Source organism: Merops nubicus, unplaced genomic scaffold (genome assembly GCF_000691845.1).
Source record: "Merops nubicus isolate BGI_N331 unplaced genomic scaffold, ASM69184v1 scaffold11245, whole genome shotgun sequence".
NCBI lineage: Eukaryota > Metazoa > Chordata > Aves > Coraciiformes > Meropidae > Merops > Merops nubicus.
In genome coordinates, this window is record NW_008607734.1 from 37,371 (window position 1) to 64,674 (window position 27,304).

Here is a 27,304-nt window from a genome sequence, read left to right on the forward strand (position 1 = left end):
TTCATCCTTGTATATTACCTTCATGTCAAAGAATAAATCATCATGTTGTGTTCTGTAATTTGAGTGCATGCATTATTAGATTCTTATCATCTTAATATAGTGGCACTGGTCTACATTTGAAGGGAAATCCACTAGTGTATTATATACTCTTTTCTGCACCAGTTTCAGTACTGAGTGTGGATTCCTTGTGCATCCCAAATAAAGTCAGCAGCATCCTAGCGGCAGTGATTTCTGTCTGGGGTGTAGAGATCCCAGACTGCTGTGCCAGAAATCTGTGCTTGTTAATTAGGAGATGACTGGCAATTTTTATGTTTCCATTTGCATTCTGCTTGGCAGCATGTTTGGAGGAAATTGTGTCAGTTTTATTCACAACTTGATACGTACACGATCAAGTTCTCAATACTTCTCAATACTTAGCAAAACATTTTCTCCTATAAATCGGTATATTTGAAATTTTAGAACAAATGTTAAAGCAGATTAAAAGATGATGGGTCTATACCTGTCATGGTTACAGGGGCTGGGACCAGTTTATCCTTATGTGGGTAGAACGAAAAACTCTGTATTCTATACTCTCTGTGTCAGTGCTCATGGGCTGTTAAGAAAATCATGGGTAGCAGCTGCCCAGGACAGACCTCACACCCCAGGCTATAACAGATAAGGAAAGAGGTTCAAGGTCAGGGGAGATGTTAACACCTTCCCACCCAGCAGGAGGAGTCCTCCCTGTTAATGGGCCCATCCATGCCTCGCCCCATGACTCATACAGAGCTCCCCCCAGGAGCTATTTCTGTTTAATGGACCATCAAGGACCCACTGCATGACTCACAGACTGATATCAACCCATTGTGAGATGCTCCACCCAGGGGGAGGAGCCAAGTGCTCCCACCTGGATATAAACTGGGGTTCAGTACAGCACAGGGGGCCTTACCCACTGGATTTCCAGAGGACAAGAGCTACCAGATCTTTTCTATGAGACCTCTGTTTCATCTGGACTGCTACTACCACCCTAACTACAGAGTATCAGGTTGTATTCTGACTCTATCTGTGGTTTTCCTTTGTATTATTGCTTTTATTTTATTTTTTCTTATTAAATTGTATTTCTGACTTGGAGTCTCTCACTGGTTTGTTTTCAAACCATTACAATACCTCTTTCCAATGCTCTCTAAAATTCTCGGATAGGTGAAAATTAAACAACAACTGTCTGATGTTGGGAAATAACAGTGATTCACCTCTGTCAGTGAAACCTTTGGATTCCAAAATGGTCATTGACATTTTACTATGTTCATGACTGTCAGAAGAAAAGGGTAACAAAATATCCATTACTCACCCAATGAGTTTGACCGAATGAGTTTTCCATCTAGATCCTGCTTTCTGGGAGTGTCTGTAGATTCCCTCTTTGTAAAGGAAAAAATCTCCATACACTCTCATTATAGCTAAAAAAAACAACAGGAAAAATAAACACAGTCAGAAAATATTGTTTCTATTCTTGTTTCCTCATTGCATTTTACTAGAGATATTTTTGTTCCATGTTAAACTGCAGAAGTGTACTTTGTAATTACACTAAATTCACTAATTGCTCAGAAGTTCCCTGCTGTCACCGAACCAAGGGTTATATTCCCACAGAGTTCTCTCAAAGGTATCTTGATAAGTTATCTGGGTTTCCCTGTCATGGAAACTCACTGTTGTGGACTTCTTACTATACAGTAAGAAGAAATATTGCCTTGTGTAAGCTTGCATCAGTTTTCTCAATTCCAATGAAATCCAATTCAATAAAAGAAATCTCCTTCAGGTTCCTATATAAAATCCTCAGTTCTGGCAAGCATCTGTAAATTTGAGAGAAGTACTTAACAGACAATGTATATTCTGAAATATGGTGGAGAGATATGGATGATTTTTTCTGAAACTCAGAGTTCATTAGTGTAGAGGGAATTTTAACTGCGTCACAAGATGGCGTCCTGGAAGCCGTTATGCGCAGCTCAGGCTACAAGGAAGATGATGAAATACCGGAGGTGAACCTCAAGGACATTGTGCCCTTGAGGCTCTAGGCAGGAAGGACATGGGGGACAGCTCGACAGCATCTGCGCAGATCAAATCTTGGCCAGAACTTGCAAGCAGGAGACCACCCTGTCAGCGCCTTGGCGCGTGGACAGAGACATTTAACCTATGGGGATACGGGGTTAGAGCGTGGCTGTGCAGTGTTAACCAATCCGAGTGTGTAAACTACGCGTGATCGGTCACCGAGTGTATAAATACAGCTGCCTGTGTAGATTAAAGCGGAACACTGACGCACCTTCTGTGAAGTGTGTCGTGATTCTGGGGCTCCCCGCTCAACACATTAGTACACAGCAGTCTCATTATGGAAAACGAGGATGTCTGCACATATGTTCATCTTCACTTTCAGCTAAAAGTGTGGTGAAAAAAAACCCTGGTGTCCATAAAAATATAAGGCCAAAGAGATGATGAACTTGGGGTTTTGTTCAAGAGAATGAAAATTACAATTTACATTTTATGTCTATTCATTGTTTCCTAGGAATATAATCCACTTTTTTTTGGTTTGTTTTTTAAGAAAAAGGTTTTGAGTTTCATTTCTACATTTGCTTTGCTATATGGTGTGATATCAGATCCAGAGAAACGAAAATATTTTCCAGGTCTACGTTACCTTTATATTCCAGTGAATCAGGAGCATTAAATACAAACTTAACTCCAACTTCCTTTTAGTGTATGATTTTAACAGTCTTAGACTGCCACATAGCTTGGAACATGAGAATCAGTGAAATCCAGTTTCCTAAAGTCTTGTAGCTTCGAAGTCCCATGAAGTATAAGGCTCACGGACCATTTTTATATGTTTGGATCATTTATAACACGAGCCTGGTATAGATCTGCAACATCCAGTAAGGTGAGCTCATGCTGCAGTGTTTTTTGTCTGGCACACTTTCAAATTTCTTTTTCCTGCCTGGATATTTTCAGAAACTTGAAGGAAATTAATTATCTTTATAATATTTTGGTCTCTATTATACGTGTCTGAAAACAGACAACATTCACAGATTTTAGGATGTGAAAGAGAACAGCTCAAAATATGGTCAAATGAACCCATTTGCCCAGAAGTCCTGGTTAAAAATATACTTTGCTAATGAGGTCACTCACATAAAAAATGTATGCCAATAACAACACACAGAGAATAAGCAGCCATCATGCTGCCTAGGAGGCAAGCTCTCTGGGGGAGAGCTAAATCAGTTAAATCAGAAAAAAAAAATAAAATTTACGCTTCTAATGAATAATGTTACAGCTCCTACCAAGCTACCTGCAGAACCAAAGTTCATACACACTGACAGCTACAAATTACATGGAAAATAGCATAGACTTTATCCTTGGTTTCTAGCTGCAAGCTCAGGACTCAGTTGGAGCTCTTTGCAAAGGTTTCCTCCCGCCCTCTGCCCCCAGGCTCAACAGTATATAGAGCTAGGAGTCTTAACTCCTGCATATGTCCCTGTACCGCTGCATAAAACACCAGATGCCGAGGTTTCTGAGCTGTGGAGGGAGAGCTTTAAAGAAGTACAAAGGAACAAAAAAGGGGAAGATTCCCACTGGCATTAGTCCAGGTGATGGTGCCAGAGGAGAAGTGAAGGGAATGAGTAATTCAAAAATTACTGTAGAGGCTTCCCTGGATCTTGTTTTGATACCTTGGCCAAAGGGAGACAAAGAAACAGGGGTGAGGGCAAGGACTACAAAAGATGTCTGATGTTAGAGCTCATCTATCAACAGGCTGAGACAGGAGAAGGTAGTTTCATTCCTAAATCACATTGTTCTTTGAAGTCAAGGTTCATATGCTCAGTTTCACAGCACAATTTATTCCTCATCAGCAACTCTATATCAAATACATGTTCTTGGTTCTGTGAAGAAACATCATACCTAAATTATTTCCACTAAAATAAAATAGAAAATCTTGAAGTGTGTTTCAAACATAACTCCAGTCTATGTCAGAATTTTATCCATTATTACATATTATATACCCACATTTAGTGTGTGTATGTATGTATAGATATGTAAATATAGATATAGATATACATAAGCATATATATGTATGTATCCTGCAATCAGGAAGTAAGTGATGGTACAGTCTTTGGAGTTAAGTGTGCTGGGTACATGAAGTGTAAAGTCCTCCTATGCAGAGAGACATTGGTTTCTTCAAAACGAATGGATTCAGGTAATGCATCAGAAGAGGACATAATTTTCATAAGGCTGACTGTAGTTCATGCATGAGCTACCTCGGTCATGCTGAGCTGCCAGATCTATGCATGTAAATGGAACAGATTGTGTCATTCATTCCACTATTAATTCCTCTGAAAAAAAAATTCTTAAATAAGAATGTGTGAGAATTCTTAAAGAATATATGTCTCTAAGACATAGGAAGATACGAAAGCCTAGAAAGAGTTGCTACAAAAAGAGCACTATACATTAATGTAGCCTTGTGCTTTCTCCAGATCTTTTTCTTGTGTCAAACTACTCTTTTTTTTTCCTAAGATAACGATAGCCAAAATGATAAGTTTTATAGGGTCAAAACTTTTATATATTTCCAAAATGTGTTAGCTTTTCTTTCAATTGAGGTCAACGAATGTGACAAAGGATTCTTTTCTGTCAGCACTGTAACTGTCAGAATATTTCCTAAGATCCATTAAAAAAAAAAAGGTGAATGGGCAATAATAGATTGTCCATTTTAATGTTTCCAAAGTATTAATGAAAATTCATTGTGTTTATTTGAAAGCTGACTTTTTAAGAAACTAATGTTTCATCATTTGCATCTGAAAGTGATAACTACTTAGTTTCTGTACCATATAAAACAACGAAGTATGTCAGAGAGAAATGTCATCCAAAATTTAAGCTATATAACAAAGTTTTCAGTTACATTCCTATATCTACTGTTTCACAACTGTTAAAAATTATATATTTTTCTCTAACTTTGATTATGCCCCAAAATCTAAGTACATTCATGATCAAACAGGATAACTTCCTACATCACAGTCTTGAAAGGATCTTGAATGTATTCCAGCTATTAAACATTCCTTAATACATTAGAAAAGACTGGCCTCAAGTTCTTGAGGAATGACAGGTGAATGAATAATGGAAAAATCTCTTGCAGTAGCTGAAGATCATTTGCAGGATGTTTTGGGAAAAAAAGTATGATATGATTTTTAAATTAGAATTATGTCTGATTGCATTTGTGGTACAGGAAGATAGAGGAGAGAACTGGTGACAAATAATTGGGTCATAACTGTGACTCATTTTAAAAATCTCATTATAGCAAAAAAAATATAAAATTGGAAAGTGATTTCACTCAGTGATACGCTCGTGGTTATATATTCTTTAGAGGTTGATTTTTTTCACATAAGGCATTACCTTAATCTGATAGAGATATTTCCTCTGAGAAAGCATTGACATTTCAAAAAGTTGTATGAATTATTGAGTGGTTAAAACCTAACAAAATGCTGAATGTGGACTATTTTGTATGGAAGATTTAGTACCAACAGATTAATCCAGAAAACTCTGCATACAGGGACAACAAATGCAATAGTGGAGCTCTGAAAATTTATCTTTCATTTTCTTAAAACGAGTGGAAACTACTATGTTCAACTCTAGATCAAATGCAGCGTGGGTAAGAATATTTTCCTTGAGCAAACAAATGGACAGAACAAAAAAAGACTGCTAGTACTGATCTTGTTAAGTTTGAGCTTCAAATTAGTTGCAACCATCCACATAAGGAGCTTTAAAAAGGATGTTCAGCTCCATGATGCACTGACACAGATTAAACCTAATAATTAAGACCATTTCAATAATAAATTGGAGGTTATGATAATATATTATGTAATTGGGGACAGCAGAAATCCAGAAGTCCCCTGAAGTCAAATGCTTTGGTTTTGCATCAGCCATTCATTGAAGAGGGATGCACATCCTGCACTATGACCCTTCCCCATCACCTCAAACCCCACATTCCTCAACCTCTCTAGTTACACTAGCCTGGGGTATGAGTAGGAATCTGCATTTTCAGGTGCTGGCAGCACCATCCCTGACTGCAAATGAACAGTGTTCAAGCTGAACGACTCTTCTGCGGACTCACACTTTCCAAGAGGTCAGCAATCTTCACCACAGGATTTAGCAGAAAAATTCATAACAGATAGCCCCGTACAACAAACAAGAGCATTTTAGGTTCTGAAAGGGGAAATTCTGGGAGTATTCCAGCACTGCATGCTTTGCTGGGGGGGCACATATGCTGGAGCACTGCCTTCAGGGGAGAGCAGGCTTGCTGGGTTGGCCTCAGCCAGAGGGGTAATCAATCCCAGCCCTGGAGAGCAGAGATTTGCTAACATTTAACTCCTCCCACACAGCCCCAAATTGCTATTTCATCAATGAGCAAAGAACTGATATGGGGAAAAGGTGCATTTCCAGCACATAGATTTTGCACAACTTTTCATCAAATGCAGGTTAAGGTCATTTTATTCATTACGGACTCTCATGCATGCCTTTAGGGACACTACGTGCCCATCAAATGTCCCTAGATGAACTACAGTGCAAGTATCTGTTTCATTCACTGTGTAATTCAATTTCTATTTTCTAATATTTTGATACAAGTACATTGCATATTTTAATTATTTCAATAATAATATGATCATCCTCCAAACTTAACCATACCTTGCACTGGTCCTTTGTCCATGATTTCTTTCATTATATTGGTTTCCTGAGAGGAGGTGAGAGCAGCAGCAGTGAGGGGCAAGGGAAGATAATACATTCTATTAAATAAAATTAAAACTCATACAAATTTATTGTTGTGTACATATACATACTATAAATTTACCATTGTATTTGTATTTCTGCTAGAGAATATTTGGCTTATCAAATCATCAAAACCTTCAGAAACATATTTAAGAAGAACTAATGCACATTTATGGCTACATACTTTCTTTTCTATCTCTGATTTCTATAGGACCACAAAGCAGCAGCTTTAAAGAGATGATGCAAAACTAAAAAAAAAAAAAAAAAACAACCAATTTTAACTCTTCTGAAATACAAGGGCAATATAAAGGAAAATTCACAGGTCTGGTCTTCGGGTAAACATATTTTGACATGCCTGATAATCTTCAAGCACCAAAAGAAAAAAATGTGGGTGAGACAATGGACGAACTGCATAAACTTACTTTTGAGGAGACCCTGTAGTGAGGAGCACAGCGGTATAACCGATTGGATCGTTCTAACGCATTGGGACACGGCCCATTTGTATAGTTTCTCCCATAGTCACTTGACACATAACAGCGATTTTGACCTGATGGCTTCAGGTGATCATTCCAAAATGATGGATAACAAGCATAAGATACAACCCTGCTCAGATAGTTTAAAAAAAAAAAAAAAAAAAAAAAGGGAAAAAAAACCAAAAAGCAACTTATTAATAGCCATTTCAGTAGTTTTACTTTGTTTCAAGCTTCTAACTATTTACAACTCTTGTATTTCATGTAAATTTACAGAGTCCTTCATTCTTCAAAAGTGTGAATGTCTTCATATCTTCAACTGGAAGGCATTTGCTTCAGTTCGTATGCATGATGTTTATGATTTCAGTTGCAGTAGGCCTCTCCCCACCCTTCTCCAAAGAAAGAGAAAATGTATTTCAGCACTTGTCAGCTAGTACATTGAGCTCATTGACGGTGAATGAAAATTCACACTAAATAAGATCAACGAATTACCAATTGTCAGCAGGATCCATTTAACAGATAATGGTTTGTGAAATGGGCATATTTGCCACAGAAAATTTTTAAGGGAAATAAACCATTTTCTAATTTTATCTACATATTCTACAGGAATGCTGCTGAAAAACTATAGGTCTTTTTCTTTCTTTTATTTAAAAAATGTGTAACCTTCCATTTTTCTGGCATTATAAAAGGAACCTTTTCTCACATTTTGGGAACATTTGTTGAGCTTAAAAGTCCTATATTCATTTTTTGAAGGTTTTGGTACAAATAATTGGTGTCCTGTTGGCATATGAATAAATGTGGTGCTTTAAAGCACAGGTTAAGAGCTGTCCTTGCACCCAAAAATGGAGGCAAACAATGAAGTTTGTTTCTTTCAAGAAGCTTATCCTGAATCGCTCAGCCATTTTGACCATTTGACTAACTGAACATCCTTTTTACCTCAGTAAGTTGAAGGAAACAGAACTCTTAAAATGCACTTACTAAAAATCTGAAATACTCAAATAAAGGCACACTGAATCTTCCACTTATTTTTTTATCCTTTTTATGAAATACTGGGTTCTTTTAGTTTTCTGCATAATACTGCAAGGTGTTTCCAAAACAAAATACACATTTATGTGATAATGTCATGGAAGTCTATGGGAGGCTTTCTTTTAAAGTGCATAATTAAACAGTTTACTGAGAGCATTTTTAAATAGGCAATCACATGAAAAGCATATGTATTTAAATAGTTTGCCAATTATACCGAACTTTCTCAATCTGAAGAACTGGAAACTATTACCATCAATTACTATAACTATTTAGACCAAATATCCACAGGTGTTATTGATCATATTTCTATTGCCAAGTAGAAGGAAACCTTTGGTTTATATACATATATAGTGTTCAGAAAACCTATTTATCTCTATATACATCATCATTCTATTCACCACCTCTTACAGATTTTGAAAAGAAATACAGTATTGCTGCTGAGTGCAATCAAGCCTGCAAGGGAGGTCAGGTGGGCACACACAGTCCTCAGACCACAGTCTAGCATAAGCAGGGCAGGAATAAGTGACTGCAACCCAGTGTAAGGAATGGTATGACATCAGTTCCTCAGGTGTACTTAGAAACACCTCAGAAGGAGACAACAGAGGAGAAATGCATCCCTGGGGTTGGGATGGTTTTTTCCTCTTCTTTCAGTTGGATTGTCCCACTGGGGATGGCACAGATTCTTCATGGAGGACTCTTACTTCTGTGGTATAGGAAGAATCTTATTATTTGGGCTAATGGTGGTTCTGCCCATACAGGGATAACAGTCAGAGGGAACAGAAGAGTAGGAGGTTGTCTTCTTGCTGTGTTCTTTAGGGCTTGCCCTCTAAAAATAGCTTGCTCCAGCTGTTGCAGAGATAACATTAAAATGGATCTCTTGACTTATCTACACCAGCAATTCTTGTGCTCCTGTCTTTGACATGGTAGGCAAGCAAACAGTCCAGTAAGAAAGAGCAGTATTTACTCTTAAGAGCGTGAGTTACTCATTAAAAGCAGCTTGTTCTTCTAGTTACAGAAAAAATGTTGCTTAAAATGTTAAGCTATAACTTTCACTTCTTTGTGAATGAAGCCTTTGCCCCCTGAGGTTCTGAGGGGCCTTTGCTGGGTAGAATCCACTACTACCTATTATAATCACCTAAAAGGTCACTCACTCAAAACCTAGATCAAAATTACTTTAGCATTTAAACTCTAAGATAGAAACACAGAGGAACTCTCAATGTAAACTCTCACTATTACAATACAAAATCCTTGATCAGATCAGAAATTTTTACTTTTGAAGAAAGCAAAATGATCACTTTGTATACTATGTCCATGTGAATGACAGTCCTTTGGTCTTCCCTGGAAGATCATAACTTTTTAACTTCACCTGAAGACCATAAAGACACTGCTAAACTGAGTAAGTCCAGGAGAAGGCACTTAGGAGGCTGAAGTATATGATATGCAAGAGGGTGCCGAGGCAGATTGAGTTTTCAGCCCAGAGAAGAGAAAGCTAAAAGAGAACCTTATTGCTGTCTTCAACTACATAAGGAGAGGTCACAGGAGAAACAAAACAAGGCTCTTCTTGGAGACACATGCTGAAAGGTACCAGTCACAAGCTGTAACATGGAAAATGATGTTTAGATATAAGAAAAAAATATTTGGCAACAAAAGTTGTCAAAGTGGCCTGATGAAAGAAAGGTTGTGGAACCCACATCCTTGGAGATATCCAAAATATGGCCAGGAACATAGCCTGGGCAGTCTGATCTAATTTCAGAGTAAGTCACGTTTTGTGCAGAATGTTGAACTATGTTACCTCTGAAAGTCCATTCCAATCCAAATCGTTCTGGGATTCTATAAATTATTATGTGTCATTATAAAATGGTTCTAGCAGTTCCTGTGGAGTTTGAGAGCTGTAAGCTTTGTTTAGTCCAGCCTGTTAAGGAATAAAAATTTAGGCATAGTCCTTGCTACAGTGTTGCACTCTGGCACAAGCTTGGAATGGGATAATTAAAATTTGCTTTACAGAAAGACAATGTTTGATTCTTTTAGATATTCAGAATGTTGTCCCATGCAACGGGCTGCTTACTCGAAGTTGTTTAGCACAGAGAGCCTGTATCCCAAGAATCACAGGAGTTTTGAGTCTGCTTGCAGTACTGTTTTTGACATCAACAAAAAAAAAAATCCTTTTTGTTGTTGTTGTTAGAGAGACTACCATTTTCCCCAGTTGTATTACAGATAATGACAATACCTGGATGTAATAAGGCTAGGTGGTTGTAGTGTTTTCTCACTGAGAGCCCTCATTCAAAGCGATCTTAATTTATTTCTTTGGGCACACTTCATAGTTCTTGGCCTTCATTAAAGTGACTTAAAGAAGGTGTAAATGAGACAATGTTATAATCCTGGTGAAGCAATACAGCTAATCTGACCTAGGACAGAGCTAAATGCCTCTTTTCCGAAGGGTCAGAAGTCATCCTTATAACACAAGCAACATTGTAACTTAAGCAACAGGTTCAAGTTAAAATAATCCAAATGGGTAGATAAAATATTTACCCATGTGTTTTCAGATATCTCCAAGCACCATCAATACTTCCACCGTTGCAGCCATGTTGATTCCTGATATCACAAGAGATCAAATTCTGAGCAGAAAGGTTGTCTGTGACTTCACCCTGGGAATGAATCGCTATCCTGTCTGCCGCAACACCTGTTTTGATATAATTTTTTGTCAGTAAAACCAAATAACTACTCATAACTTAACACTGATTATTGTGAAAGGGGCACTGAAATACCTCAATCTTTTCTGTTTGTGCAGATATCTTCACAAAACTATACAGATGTAAACTGTACAGACTTTTGAGAGAGAGGATTGTGAAACTGCAAAGCTGCATGAGCAACTTTGTTGTAATATTATAAATCTATAGATTTACTGTTTATCATAAAGTCCACACATCTAAACATCAGATGAAAGCATTTACAGAATTTAGCCTGATAGTCTCTGCAATGTTTGTAAATGCAAATTCATTTCTGGTTGACTTCTGCAGAAGATGCAAGTACTCCCCCACCTCTTTGCAGCTGAATTTCCAAATGTCTTTTCCTGCTTTCCTACTTTTTCTTCCTTTATTTGAGAAAAAAAGAAAAGCAAAAATGAACAGTCCTATGAATAAAATTCAAGACTGGAGACATTTATTTGATTCACTGGAAAGAATATTTGGAAATGCTCAAATTAATGTGTAAATAAAAGATTCATCAGATCTCCTTCCCTTATCACACAAAATCCTTCTCCTGAGATAGACACTTCAGATGTCTGAACTCAATTAGATAGCCATAATTCTATGTACTAATATATTTATGCACTGATTTAAAGTCAGGCTAGGTTAACTAAATTTTAGGTAAAAAGCCATTTCTCCTTTCCTTAATGAGTGACAATGAAACAATTATTAAGCCACAGTCCTAGTCATTATCTGTGCTTAAATTGCATTTGTTATTGCTAAACCTTCATTTTTTAACCTGAAAATAAAGAAATAAACCAAAACACCTTGAAATCTAAAGCCACATCAAAATCAACATTAACTTCAGTAAACTTCAGACAGGACTTCAGAAGGGTCAATCTGCTGATGACAGCTGACAACTGTGCTTTGTACTTCTATGGGGTGTCACACAGGTAATTTAGTTTCATAGGTGTAAAAGCTTTTTAGTGAAGAGTTTTGCAAAACCTATAGGATATACTTATATGATAAGAAATAATACTGATATGATAAGAAAAAAATGATAGAGCAGTGCTTGGATAATCATAGAGCAACAATTAATCTTACAAAGAAGGGTTGAAAATTCAGATTGAAGATGTTAGATGCCTGTTAGACTCAACAGCATAGGAAGGCATCTCATAATATTTAGTGCTGAAAATAATTATGTGAATTAAAATCACTTATGAAAGGGAAAATCCAGACTAAATATCTGGAAAGACTTGCCTTCAGCAAACACTGTTCATCTCTGTAGTAATCTGTCAGGAGAGCTGTTAGAAGCTCTCTTGGTTTTCTCTTTTACAACCACATTAGACAAGACATACTGGTGACAGAGTGTGCAGTCTGTCTTTTGCTGGTAGCTGGGATTAACTGACCCAAATGTTCCTTCACTTCTCTTACTGCTGTGATTTAAAGAACCAGTTGCAGAAACCTTCACCTGTAAAAACACTGGCTGGCTGAAGTCATAAAGATTGATTGCATAATTTTTTTCTCTAACCTTATATATCTAAATATGTGCTGAGATTTATTGCAGCATAACAACATAACTGATCTCTGTAGTTTCTTTGGAAAAAGTGATGCAAACCCTTGTGTCCAGTTTTCATCAAACCAGAGGCACATGAGGTTGAGTTGCATTACTGACATACCTTCGCTTACAGAATTTGAAAATAGTTTCTTCCACAAATATCTGAGCTGTTTCAGGGTTTTCTTCTCACAAAAGTATTGAAAAGATTATACTTTGTTTACTTGAATAGTAAGAGTTGGACAATGGCAGGTGCACAAATATATAAATACATATTACAAAAAAATAAAGCCTACGTGGTTTAAGCTTTCAAGTTAAGCATGTAGTTTAAGCAAAATTCTTCAAAAGCAAATTTTTTAAAGCCAATTTTTTAAAAGCAAAGTTAGTCTACAGTTATGAAACAGTGCATTAGTCAATTGATTTTCTACTTTCTGTCATCAAAAAATCTCCCTATGTTACACTAGCTTACAGAAAGCAAACAGAGCTCTACAAATTAGATTGACTTTTTAAGACTTTGGGACAACTTAGAGGGAAAGCTGCGCCAATTTTAAATGTTCCTCTTTGCCGACTAAAAAGTGAAAAGCAAACTGAAATTACTCTATTACTAATCACTACATATTTTCATCACACATCTAATAACAATTGTATTTTTAAAAGGAGAAAAAAAAATTAGTATTACTTGCAGTTGAAAAAGCCCAGGATGCTCCACAGTTCCGTTGATCCAGAGGATCATGAATCCAGTCAGGCCATGCATAAGTGGCTGCAAAAAATGCAGGAAAGTATTCTTCTGGAAGTGGGTTTCCCTGAAACAAAATGTAGGAGATCTGTATATGCTTCAATTCCTAGTTTTGTCTTAAATTTTTCCCTAATTTTGGTTTTAAAATCATTAATTTTTAGATTGAGAAAACCTAAAGCATTGGCACCTGTGGCTTCCTGAGCATCCCTGTGGTGGTTACCTTGCAACTGGGTGCTGTGGTCCCCCAAGATCAGAGGGGTTCTGACACTCCACTAGCTGCACTGGAAAGCTGAGCTCCACACCTGCCAATTTGATTAACTGGCTAGTTTCTCTCTGATTTCTCTCACCTTGTGAAACACATTAATTATATCCCAGTTAGCTTTTTTTCAAAGAAAAACATTCTGCTACAAATAGCAGTAAAGTTAGGTGCCTGTTACTATGTTCTCTTGACACATGGCTGTAGGTAGGAATTTTTAGTTACCATGGAGGAGGGATCAGCATAGTCTATCATTGACTTGTCTTTTACACAGAGGTTTTGCAATCTCCAGCACTGATTCCAAAACAAAAACCAGTGATTTTCTTTCTGCTTTGCAATCTGATGCTGAGTTGATGAGAATTCATGGTCTGCTCACTAAAGCCGTTTGGACAGCCATTTTTGGCATCTTCAGCTCTCAGCTCTATGTCCTCCAAGCTTTGCACAAATATCAGCATGTGCATGAACCATCTGGTGCAAATGCTGGTAATCTGCTCTGTCTTCAATGTATCAAAACCATTGACTCAATTGGGTTTTTACTGCTGAATTTATGGAATGATTGCTTATACTGCTCAGAGAAATAGGAATGGCCATGCAGATTTGCAATATGAGTCCCTCTAGTCTATCCATTTGTCTTAAACAATTGTTGATAACACCTGTTCCAGAGGAAAATCCAAAATCCAAAATATGATAATCTGTTCCTAAGCAAAATATTTCCCTGAAGCAAAATTTGGCAAAGGTTGTTCAGCACACTTACGCAGACAATGACCACTTACAATGCTACAAATGAGCCAGTTGAGAAAAACAAAATTCTAAATAGATCTTTGGTCTGAGACAATGGAACTTTACATGTTCCTAAACTACTGCCAATGTATTTAATAGCCTCATATTGTAAATGACAGAGCAAATCCCTCATTAACCATCAGCTTTGTCATTTAGAAATGCAGGGGTGACCTGTAGCCAGATACATCAGCTTTCTGTCTGAGAAACTGCTACCCTGATATTGAGAGGCACTGCTTCTCTGTGACAAATAGTAACAATAGTTACTAGTAATCTAGATGATAGTTTCTCAACAGATGCTCCACGGACCAGTATCAACCGGCACAACATTATCAGCAAAATGACTGGCAAACTATTTTTAAAACTTTATAGATGTTCTCCACAGTGAAGTTAGCATTCTGGATGAAGTAAGAAGGCAAGTGGATATAAAAGAACAATGATACAGCAGCTGTGACTTCAGAAAAGCTATATGGCTATCCTGATTTGAGTTAGACCAAACTCATTGTGTTCAGTGACTTTTCGGTTAGATCTCTTCTAACTGCACTTTCTGAAGTTAACGGCACATTTGCACAGATAGCTTCTGCTTCTAGCAATGATAACACTTGATGTTTACAGTTTCTACCAAGGACTGGAGTGAAGATAGGCTCTTGTTTATATTTGCTTCTGTGAAGACTCAGGTCACTGCTAAATCTTGTGTACCTCACTGGGGATGGAGAAAGGAAAAGGCTGCACCTGCAGGGGGGAGCAGACAGGACAGGTGACCCTAAACTGACCAGTGAGGTATTCCATCCCATATACATCATCTTCAGTGTAAAGCTGAGGGATCACAAGGGTCAAGCTCTCTTCTTCAATGGCCAGCACACGAGGAGGACAGTCTCTGTTCTGCCTTTGATCCTGATCTGTGTGTTCCTGAATCCAGTTCCAGTCTGCTACCAAGTTCATGTGCACTTCCCCAGTGTCTACTTCACAGCACCCGTGGTGATGTAATTGCCATCAAGGAGTTTGGATTCAATATTTGGTTTGTATAGATTCTATTTTATTATTATTTTCACTAAAGCTGGTTCAGTTTTCTAATCCGTAAGTCTCTCCCTTTGTTCCCTTTCTCCTCCCCTTTGGGAAAAGAAGGATTATATGTTAATCTGTTATCCATCTAGTGGCTGGCCCAGCCTCTAAACTTTCACAATGGCACATCAGAGACAAAAGGTTGAAGATTACTGAATTTGCAAATGTAGAAATAGTTTTTCCTGAGACAAAGCAATTTTTTTTTTTTTTCAATGTAGGAAAATGCTTCTGGACATCACTTGCTTTGTGAAGACAAAATGGACATGTATGACTTTCAGTTTGCAAGAGAGACCTACAACTGTTGAGCTTCTTTACTGTGAAAAGCCATATATCAGAGGAACAGCTGATGTACTTCGCAACCTTCACATTGTCTCCATGAGTTATTTGAGACTTAATCCAAAATGGTGCCTTATTATAAACTATGTATTCCATTTCCTTGTAAGATGGCACTTAGGTGGGCACATTATTGCCTGCAGGTGCAGACCCTACCATAGCGACGTACCTCTTGCCAAACACGTACGGACAGAATACCACCAAATGTATGTTATAATATGTTTTAAAGTCATGGCAGTTATTATTGTGCTACGTAGAACTTCAAGAATGATTACACTATCCCCAGCGGTGAGTAAACACTCTCAGAACGCCTTCTCAGATAACACGCATGACACTATTAAAAGCTTCAGCTTTGTCAGGAGTCACAACAATTTCAGTGGTGTATTGAGCAGTCAGTCCACGTTTAGGTTTAGCCATACTCTGCAGCAGTGAGTCCTCAGTTCAAATCTATTTCTTGTTCCATATCATTGTCTTTCAGGCATTCTAACATGAAATCATGTTAAACTACCCTTCCAGACATAAGCATCACCTTATTGAGCGTGTATAGTCTTTTATTAATAGCAGAGCTTTTAAAAGCTCAAAAACTTGTGTTTTCCGTAAGATGAAATGTAGCTCTGTCACAGCATTTAATTTAATGTTATATAGCTAGATATGTACTTGAACACAGTCAAAGAAACAACCGAAAAGCTTCCACTCCAAACCCAAATTCTTTAACACTGATGAGAACTGAGACTCTGTTGTAGATGTAAAGTGGTTAACACAAAAGGGCTTTTGATTCTTGGGTCTTTTTTCCATGAAATTGAGTAAGGAGACCCTTCTACAAAAAAAAAAAAATGCTTTTCTCAAGCATCCCCAGAAGACAGCAGAAAATAATCAGAATGGTAGGCCCTTAGGTACCAGAAACTGCCATTTATTCCCTAAATAGTAGACCATTAGCATGCTGAATAAATGGGAGGTTAAGTAAAAAAAAAAAAAAAAATTACATAGCAATGGTTTTCTTTCTACATTATCAAAGCTACCAGGCTTTTAATCAGGTCAGCATAAGATAGTGCTAAAAACTCCTGAACACTAATTGTAGCATTTTTATCAACTAAATATATGAGTTTGGGCAAATGGCTTGCCATTTTCTCACTTGCAAAATGGGAAAGTCAGTAATAATCCCAGAGAAAGCATGAGTATTTAATTAGTTCCAATTTATCCACAGTATGTAAGTAGTAACTTGGCCTGCAGGTGAATTACTGCTCCACAAAGTCACTTAAAGGTCAAGCCATTAAGGTTTGGAGAATATATCTGAAAAATATTAAAAAGTCATTATTTCTGAATTTCATCATTCATATCTTTTTACTCTCTTCTGAGCTGTCACCTAGTTATAGGTAAAGCTTAATGGAAACATTGTCATGGAAACTTACTTGTTCTCTATCAGTTAGGACATGTAAATGTATTAGTATGCTTCACAAAATGTCAGTGACACAAAATCATTCATGGAAGGCAGAGCAGGGGCAAGTATCTCTAAAACTCTGGCAAGATACTGTCTACGTTTAGCCCAGAACTAGGCAGTTGCGCTATCACCTGATGAACCCTCCCTAGCAGAGAAAGAGAATTAGGAAAAGGAGGGAAGAAGACCCATGGCTTGAAATGAAAACAGATTTAATGGAACAGCAAAATTAATCCCAGTACTAGTATAAAGTTATACTCAGCCTAGCGAAGGTACGATGGTCACAATAAACAGGAAAGCAGTCACCAGGAGCAAGAGGAACAGGTTCAGGAGATGCCAAAGCAGGAGGCCCCAGCAAATGACACGACAAACCACCACCTCCCAGCAAACTTCCCCCTTTATAATGAAGATGATGTCTATGGCAAGGGATACACCTGTAGCCAGCTCAGGTCAGCTGCCCAGGCTGACTCCAAACTGCAACTGCCTGCAGACCATGGCTCGTCTGGGATCCTGTCCCTGCAAAACCAGGACAGACACTTACCTTGAAATGTACCTGGAAAATAACCCCATGGCTACTGTTGGTTTGCCAATAGGAAGAATCTGTTGATGTACCCCTATGTAATCCGTGCTATGAAATTGCTAGGTCATGCTGTGGCAGTAGATATGGAGCTGTCTACAAGCCAATAAAAGCTTTTTTTTTAATAAGTTTTGTGAAGTGTTAAAATGTGGCAGATAATAAATTTTCTAAGGCAGAACAAGGACACTAAAGAGATTATATTCTTCTAGAAAACTATAGAAAGAGACAGAATCAGGGAGATTTGGAGCTTCAGAGAAAAATATTTTTACATCAAGACTGGCTAAGACAGAAACCACTGGGGTAAAAGCAAGAAAGTTCTAATAATTCTGAAGAGAAGCCAAGGGTGGGAGATGGGTTCATGTACAGTTCAGAGCAATTTTATGCAAGCTCAAAGAATTCTCCAGAAGTTAAGAAAGTCATACAGAGTTTATTATTATTATATATTTTTATCCTTTGTATTGGAAAGATTTCTTAGAATCCTGTGCAAAGCTTGTGCTTTCCATAACAAGTAGGACTTCCTGAGCACTAAACGCATGAATGTGCAAAGCTGAATTTTTAGAGAAGAATGTACTGAAGCTTCTCAAGTGTTTGGCAGGGCCCAGGGCAGTTGGGTTGTGGCTTATAAAATCCATAAAATATTTATAGACAGAGAAAATGTGCCTGAGAAACGGGTTAGTGGAATAAAGGCTGATCTGCTCAAAGGTCAGGAGGCTCTGCATAGGGATCTGGACAGGTTGGATCAATGGGCCAAGGTCAGTTGTATGAGGTTTAACAAGGCCAAGTGCTGGGTCCTGCAGTTCAGCCACAATAACCCCAGGCAATGCTACAGGCTTAGGGAAGAGGGGCTGGAAAGCTGCCTGGCAGAGAAGGACCTGAGCATACTGGTGTAGTGGACAGCCAGCTGAACATGAGCCAGCAGTGTGCCCAGGTGGCCAAGAAGGTCACCAGCGTCCAGGCCTGTATCAATAACAGTGTGGCCAGCAGGAGTCGGGAAGCGGTGAAGTACTGGGTTCAGTTTTAGGCACCACAGCATAAGAAAGACACTGAGGTGCTACAGTGGGTTAAAAAAAGGCCACTAAGCTGGTGAGGGATCTGAGGAACATATCTTATGAGGAGCAGCTGAGGGAACTGGGATTGTTTAGCTTGGAGAAAAGGAGAACTGAGGGGAGACCTTACTGCTCTCTAACTTGCCCAAAAGAAGGTTAAATTGAGGTGGGTGTTGGTCTGTTCTTCCAGGTAACAAGGGATAGGATGAGAGGAAATGGGCTTAAGTTGTGCCAGGGGAAGTTTAGATTGGATGTTCGCAAGAAGTTATTTACTGAAAGAGTAGCAAAGCATTGGAACAGGCTGGACCAGGGAGGTCACCATCCCTGAAGGTGTTCAAAAAACATGTGGATGTGGTACTTCAGGATATGGCTTAATGGTCGTGGTTGTGTTGGATTGATGGTTGTACTTGATGATGTTAGAGGTCTTTTCAAACACACATTTCCTCTTTAATTGCCTAATGTACCTACATAACTTAAAGTATATTTGCTTTGCTGCAGAACTAATTGGAACATAAATATATGGTAAGAACTGCCACAAAAATAACCATGGCCAAGAGGTTTAGGAAGCTGGTAGTAGAGAATTATCTAATTTTCCCATGCTTCCCATAATTTTACTTTTGATTTGGCCAAAACCCCAGCCTCCTACTGCATCTTTACATTACTTTATCCTATGGGCTATCCGAGCTTCTTTCAGAGATTACTGTTTAGTCTCAGTTGTCAGCCTGAATGAACTATGCCCAGATTTTATTTTTTTTTAAAATTATTACAGCTATGTTTGCAATGATTACAAAATGGAGAAGACAGTATGGAACCATCCTAAAGAAGCAAAGATTTCAAACGCTAGATCTACAATGATAAATTGATATTGGTGCAGAGCTTCCCAATGGTTAGCTTTTGCTTTTGGTCCTCTTTGTTTGATTTGCATCAATAGGACCCCTTTGTAGCTTGGAGAACTATTCTGGGAGTTTCATATTCAACACTGAAGGATTTAGTGTTAAATTACTGAAACATAATCTTAAAATTGTCCACATTTATTTTTCTATGTGATGAAGTTCTTTAAAAAAAAAAATTACACTTGTACATGACACTTACTGGAGCTTCTTTCATGTTCAGCAAGGAATGAGATGGAGGGAAGGTGCCCAGGCGTTTTTTGAAACCTTCTTCCACCGTCATTCCCCAGAACTGACTGTAGTTGTCAGCTTTCCATCTTTCCCAGAGACAAACAAAAAAAAACGGGTTAGAGATGCCACTCACTTTAATACCTGCTCCTTTGTAAGAGCGCTGCTAACAACAACACCCAGAAAGAAATCTTTCAAATTACATTTCAAAACCTTCTATTCAATAGGCATAAGAAAATATTTAGTATGGGCTCTTCAACTGCAAATGAGTGTAGGATAGGGTAGCACAGCAGTACATGAAAAGTAGTGATTTGAGGTCATCATTATGTCAGCCTGCAGGAGATGAGCATGCAATGCTTCAGTCAAGTACTAGAAAACAAGTTCAGTCATAACAACTACTGTTGTCTTGAAGTAATGCTCAGATTATGCTTCAGACCAGATGCCCATAGAGAGCTAACAGCTTCACACAGCAAGATACATTGCCTTCGAGCTCTGGTGCAGCAGCAGTGAGACACTGTTGAACCCTGCAGAAAGCCCAGCGGACAGTTTCTGCCTGAGTTTTACACCAACAGCCAGATTGCAAGTAAACATCTCCCTGTGGCTCTTAAAGAATTTCCTCTCTACTTTCAGGTACTAGACCCAGACTAGAGCATTAACCCTGCAAACTGCATGCACACCAGAAAAAAAAAAACAAAAAACAAAAAACAACCAAAACCTTGCAATCATTCACATGTGGAACACAACGAAATTTCTTATTGTTACTGGGAAAGAACAGAGCCACAAGGGAGAACATTCTCTTTACCCATTTCTTTCTTTCTTGCCTGTGAATGAGGAACAAGGAGGTGGGACTCATGCTGCCCAGATAAGAATCCTCATTGCTCCTAGTCTGTCTGTAGTCAGTGGAGAGAGCAAGCACCTGCAGAAGTTGAGTCATATCACAGGTGGATTTAAACACCCTGTGGCAAACCGTAACTCTTACCACTGACAAGAGAGAGGTGAAGGGCTCCAGGTGCCTAACTTAACTGTTTGTCCTAACTCGGTTGGTTGGACTATCTTCCATGAAGTACAAAATGTTTCAGCACTGAGTCACAGTTTGGAGTCTGGGCAGGTTTCATTGGCTAATTTAGCATATCATCTCCTGGGAAGGAAGCCTCTGTATATATGTCTGTAAACAGCCAGCAGGCTCCCAAGGCACAGCTCTGGTACTGGGGTGTCCTTATTCCCTCTGAACTATCTGGAGCAACTGAGAACTGGTAGCAAGAAAAACGCCAAACCCCACAAATTTCCTGTTCTTGGTCTCCTCTTGGTCTCTTCCAATGTTACCTGGAGTCTTGTTATGTGAAACAATACTCTTAAGGGAGGAGAAAAAATTACATTAAATATCTCTCCCAGGTAAAAAATAAGATAATCTAAATAGTGGTTTGTGAGGAGGAGAAAAAAATAAAAAAACACACAAACCCCACCACAATTGTACTGCATTTGGAGAATGTTTTACATAGGTGTTTGTTTACAATGTCAACTCTTACCACCATGAGACTTTTGGTATCCTTCCACTTAAAACTCTGTAATCTGCCAGAGATCTAGGAGGTTCACTGATGTGCATTTACTGTAAAATTGTTGTAATATTGGAAAAGGACAGAGTGGGGAGGAAAGTTGTGTAACTTGTAATTTGTACATACGTAGAATGGGCAATAGCGTGATTTACAACAAAATCTTAAAATAAAAGTGTGCTCACCCATAATCTCCAGAATTGATGTGATTAATCAAGTCTTGGCGAACAATACATACTTCTTTTGAACACTTCCAGAGACTTTGGAAGCATTTGCTGAAAAGGCAAGAATATCACTGAGCAGAAAATGAATTGTCAAAGAAAAAATAGGCACTATAACAGCAGAAGGAAGATGGACGAAAAAGGTGTAAACAGTATGAATGTCACATAGTACTTATGAAAACACATTGCTATTTCTTCTGGTTTCACTACCTAATGAATCTTAATAGGAACAACGTGGGAAGTCGTATATTATGTGAGAAAGGTCATATCTGAAAAAAATTCATTTCCATCTTCTGAGATCAAACTAAGGAAAAAAAGACAATGTGCCATAAATTAGATGTTTTCAGGACATTTCACTCTGGAAAACCAGAAAGGAGACATGTAGCTGTTAACACCTTGCTCCAAGGACTCTGGACTCAAATCAAGGCAGGGGTAGCCCCAGCCCTGTTTGGGTGCTGCTGGAGCCCCTGGGGCTGCCATGGGGCTGGAAGTGCAGGGCTGGTTTTTGGAGAGGCAAAGCAGGGAGGTGGCTCAGGCAGCTGACTGCCAGGACCAGCAGCAGAGCTCCCCTGCCTGTGCTGTCTACTCCTGTCCCAAGGGAGAGAAGGGGATTCTCAAACAGTTAATCCCTTTCCTACATATATTTTTTTTTCTTCCTTTATGAAATAATGTAAAATCTCATCATTTATGCCAAAGAAATGGAAGCAGATGTTCTAAAATGATACCTTACATTTTAATATTTGTTTTGTCTGCATCAGGTCAATACCCAGATCTAGGATGAAACCATGTTGACTCAGGTCAGAGCCATCAAACTGACTGAGCAGGAAGAGAATTAGGCCAGTGAGGAGCAGATTTTAATACTTTCATTTTCATATCTTGGATAGAAAGTCCATTGATCTCTTGCCATTCTTCTAAATTATCTGTAATCAAGTTCTACAATAGCTTAATACAGCACTACTCTTCCAGCTGTTTTGATTTGATTACATATTTAGTATGAATTTAAGGATGCTCAATACCTTAATTTCTGTTTCATGACATATGCTAAATAAAATTTAATTTACTCTTCTGTGAAACATTACCAGGAATTGCAGTTGTCTTTAATGATTGTTCCTTCTCCATAATATCGGCCATCTTTATAACAACCTGTCAATATAACATATAGGCTTGTGAAAAAAAAAAAAAATCATTTTTAGGTGAATTAACTCAAAACTCTTGATATTATTGAATTAATTCTTTGTATGTGTTATGCATGAATTATTTAGTTGAAAGTCAGCAACATCTACTCTCAGTTTGTCTGAAGCAATGAAGGCAGTTTGACGTATCTTAATTTTTTTTATCAGGTACACTGTCATACATAGTAAATAAAATCAACACCAGATTCAAACCACTCACTGAAAAATTACAACATATGTGTATAGCATTTATTCTTCAAATTAAGTTATTTTCCAGTAATAAAATTTAAAAGAATACATTTCTAATAAAAATAATTTTCTAATTGGCAATTAAAATGGAAAATAATGTTTTCAGTTATAAAATTTAAAAACTAATAGAGAGTCCAAAGCAATTGTAATATATTCTTTTTCCTTACCAGTCTAATTCCTCTTTGGAAAACAGACAAATCAATTGTGTTTCAATGCAAATATGTGTTTCATACACTTTCCAAAAACCCAGTATAAAACCTAAACTGAGTGACAATTTTTCCCATCAAATACATGCCTCTTAATTTTTTTCTTTGACAAAACTTCCCTGAAAAAAGATTCTGTGTGTGTTTTAAGATCATCGATATAAACTGTTTCTTCAGCACGCTTCATTGCCAAAGCTTCAGGAAAAAGATGCAGAATTCCTGTGCAGGGCTTTGGATCACAGATTCACAGATTGTTAGGGATTGGAAGGGACCTCAAAAGATCACATCTATAACAAACATTGTACATTTATCACATGGGTTTTTGTTCTCCAGCCTGTTCTCACACCTGCACTGGTGAGCCTATAGCTAGAGATCACGTTCCTTCCCCTGCCCAGAACCTCCAAGTTCTTCTTTCTCCTCTGTTTTCAAGAAGCTTAAACTATATTTCATATTAATATAGTGTTGACTTGCATTTGCACTATATCAGGCTTTCTCCCCACCAGAGGTGTGAGGAAGGCCAACCCCTTTCACAGCAAGGGCTGGAGTTTGTCTGCCCAGACATACACGTGTGCCTCAGCTGCCTAGACCTCCTCTATTGGCAGGAGAGAAATATGCACTTCTAAGCCATAGCTGATTTCATACCAAAGTGCAGAGACTAGAGCTGATGATTTAAAAACGCCTGTCTTCTCCTGTTAGTCACACAGTAGGTCACCTACGGTAGATATAGGTGAGATATATCTTTCCCAAGAAGACTGAGGCCCAAGTGCCTGCTCTGATTCAGCTTCTGCTAAGATCCAAGGCATTTTTCAGAGAATACCCAAAGCAAGTTACCTAAGTGTCACGATTTGTCACAGTCTGCCACAAAGTCAACACAAGACAGTAGCTGGAAGGAGATATCAAGCAAGATATTTCAAGTATATTGAGGGAAGGAAGTATTGATGCAGCATCCACGGGACAGGACTGAGCCTCACTGGAGCTCTGTTGGCAGGCCTCACTCTCTGTGCCCAACAAAAAAAATGCAAACCTAGACAAGTACAGAAGAAACTTTGTAATAATGTGTGCTTAGGGAATTAAAGATTAAAGCCATCCATTTTCTTTAGTCTAGCCAAATTAAGAGTCAGCAGGTCAGGAGTGTTGCCTGAGGCATCAGTGGCAGAGAGCAGAGATATCTAACCTAAAAGACACTGTTTGCATGAGAACACAACGAGGTTGTCTGGCCATGAATATACCAGGATGGAATATTAATATATTTAAGTAATTAATTACTTTGAAGATGCAGCCTGATCACTTTATGAATGGCATTATATGATGTAAAAATCACGATTGGAAGAGTAATAAACAAGCATTTCCCTCCCACTCCAGTGTTCCTATACCCTTACAGGTTTTATTTTGTTTGCCCCCAGTACTGATGTAAGTACTTCTGTCAGTGAAACGTCTGTAGTTTTACTCATTTATAGGCCAGATCCTGACTGTGTAACATAAAAACAACTAGAAAAATCTCTTAGCAAACTCTCACTTTTACACCACCACCAGGGTGAGATTGAGTGTGTTAACTCTGACAGAGATTTTTGTACTATCAGAGTAATAGAAACGAAAAGATAAAATAAATAAATATAGTAAATCAATAAAACTCAAACATTTCTTTTAATAACCAAAAAAAGCAATGATAATTTAAAAATTTGGAATTTCTGTATCTAAGGCAAGAATGCACACAGTTTCTTCTGAAACTACACAGGAAAGCAATTGAAACATACTGAATGCTGGGTTCATAAAGACAAAGTCAAAGCAGTTCCACATAATTAAATCAAGACTGGCCCTCAGCTTGGTGCACACCCATGGAATAAGTCACAACGTAGCTTACTGCTGCCGTACACAAAGACAAGGATCCAGAAATATAGCACTGCACAGTTTTATTGCTGCTCATTCTAGCCCATGTAAAACACTCTAGTTTACTGGTTTGTTTAAAGAAATCTGAGTTAGGAAGCACTGAGAGTGAAACCATGGACAACTAAAAGATCAAAATCTTCCAGGTGAAAAGTACTTTGGCATATGTGGTCTTCTAGTGCTTAAGTAATTCTTAGCCAAAGGCAGACGTATAGTCTCAGTTACTAAGTCAGCTAATAAACTTACACCATTTCTAAAAATATTTCATGGGTTCTTTAATCTTCAGGCATTCAGTCTTTTTTGTTTCTCCATTTTCCCCTTCCAGTTAGATTCTCTCTTCTCTGTTCCTCAGACATTCCAGTTCTAGAAAGTTCCTTTTTTTTTTTTTCTGCTATATTTTGGCTGCTTTATTATTCTCCTTTTACCCCCAAAATTATTTACACAACAAATATTCAATAAACAGATTTTTAAAAGCTACAGACTTTATTACTTTATACTTCAAGGATCAGAAAAAACAGGATTTTGTTTTGAGATGAGATATTAAAAAAAGATCTAAGCTCACCTACAGGATAAATAAAGGTTCTTGAATAGTGTAAATGTAACTGCCACCTCTGGCAGATATGTACAGTCTAGGAGTTACAAAGCTGTGAACACACATGCAAAAAGATGTCCTAAGAAAGGCAGTAATAGAATGAGTTTAGAGTACTCTTGGAGGAATTTCCACTACAAACTGACTAACAAGAAAGTAAATATGACAGAAACCCTTGTTCTAAACACATCCCTTCATCTACTCGTACAGCTGAGCTGTTGCAGGAAAAATCATGTCCCACAGGAAAGCTATGCTGGATAAAACCAGTACAGAATATTTCAGAGCACTATCATTCAGGATAACCCTCAGTTTTCTTGATGATTTATTTGTACTGATGGATACAAAAGTTCAGAGCTTGCTGTTCATCTCATGTCAATCTGTGAATTTCTATTGGAATTGTTAAGATTACTTTAATTTTGAACCATGGAGTTATCTCTGAGAATTTTCAAGTGAAACAGAAGTTTTGGCCAACAGAAATATGACACAGACAATGCTATAAATCTATTCCTAGAGACAAATAGGGGCAAGCATAATTCTCACTCCAGTTTCATACACAGTGCCTTTGTCAACTATGTAGTCACATATTTAGGATTTGTACACTCTAAAGATTAATCAGTGATTTCACTCCAAGTATGTTTTAATTGTGATGCACTAATACAAACTGAGCATTTTCTCTATACCTACCTGATGCTGGAGGTGGCCAAGGCTCATCTGACCTGGTAGGCTCAACAGGGTGGACACAGACATCCCAGTAATCACCACAACAATCTACAGGGCCAGGAGAACCTGAGGCACAGAACTGGTCACAGTAACATATAGCTGCTTTGGAGGCAATGTTAAAGGTGCAGTCATCATCTCTTCCTGTGCAACAGCCTCGTACCCTGCAGGACCTTCCCTGATACAGACTCCTTTTTAGCCTGTTCCACTTTGCAGATCCACTGTCTTCAACAGAGTAAAGTCCTCGGGGGAAATTTCTTCTAGAGTCAAGCTGCTTTGCCATCCAAACTTCACTTGCAATGCAATAGAAGATAAATAGATGACTTTTGAGCCACATTTTTCAGCCTCTAGCAGTCTTTTTTCAGACTCTCTGTGCTTCTGTTTATCAGTAGATGTTCATTTACTGTAGAGGTAATACCTTCAGTTAGTATTCAGAAAGAAATGTGAACAGAAAGCTGCAGACTATGGTGTTCTGGGAAGACTGTATGTGTTAATTATTAGTCAGATGTTGTAAACTGATTTATTTGCCCAAGATACAGAGATACTGGAAACAGAACCACAGCTATGTATTCATCATTATGAAACATTGAGTGGATTCTTCTGCAAGTAAGCAAGTGTATAGTAAAGATTTCAGAATATATGGGATATATGTGGTCCAACATTTTAGTTCTATATTTCTAACTTTTAAAACCAAAACAATATGAGGAAAGAGTATACAGTGTCAAAGGAAGCTCTCTCTCTTTCTTCATTTTGTTGTAAATAATATTCTTTCTATATGACTGGAAATTATATAACACTTAGATTGCATTTAATCTACATTTTTCTTTCTGATATGCAGGTCTATATCACTGCAACATTTCAATCTTGTTTTCAGTGATCTAG

At 38.0% G+C, this 27,304-nt stretch overlaps 1 protein-coding gene across 1 annotated transcript in view; it reads right to left on the reverse strand.

The window, feature by feature from the left end:
* The window catches only part of TINAG (tubulointerstitial nephritis antigen), a 39,936-nt gene extending 13,177 nt beyond the window's left edge, over positions 1 to 26,759 (reverse strand). The window contains exons 1-9 of the mRNA XM_008940049.1: positions 26,390 to 26,759; positions 22,688 to 22,751; positions 21,573 to 21,662; positions 19,812 to 19,926; positions 13,177 to 13,300; positions 10,788 to 10,938; positions 7,185 to 7,365; positions 6,682 to 6,727; positions 1,325 to 1,430 (exon numbers count right to left, since the gene is read on the reverse strand). Of these exons, the coding sequence (XP_008938297.1) occupies positions 1,325 to 1,430; positions 6,682 to 6,727; positions 7,185 to 7,365; positions 10,788 to 10,938; positions 13,177 to 13,300; positions 19,812 to 19,926; positions 21,573 to 21,662; positions 22,688 to 22,751; positions 26,390 to 26,759 (1,247 nt within the window). The remainder of the gene's footprint in view (positions 1 to 1,324; positions 1,431 to 6,681; positions 6,728 to 7,184; positions 7,366 to 10,787; positions 10,939 to 13,176; positions 13,301 to 19,811; positions 19,927 to 21,572; positions 21,663 to 22,687; positions 22,752 to 26,389) is intronic.
* Positions 26,760 to 27,304: the final 545 nt, after the last annotated feature.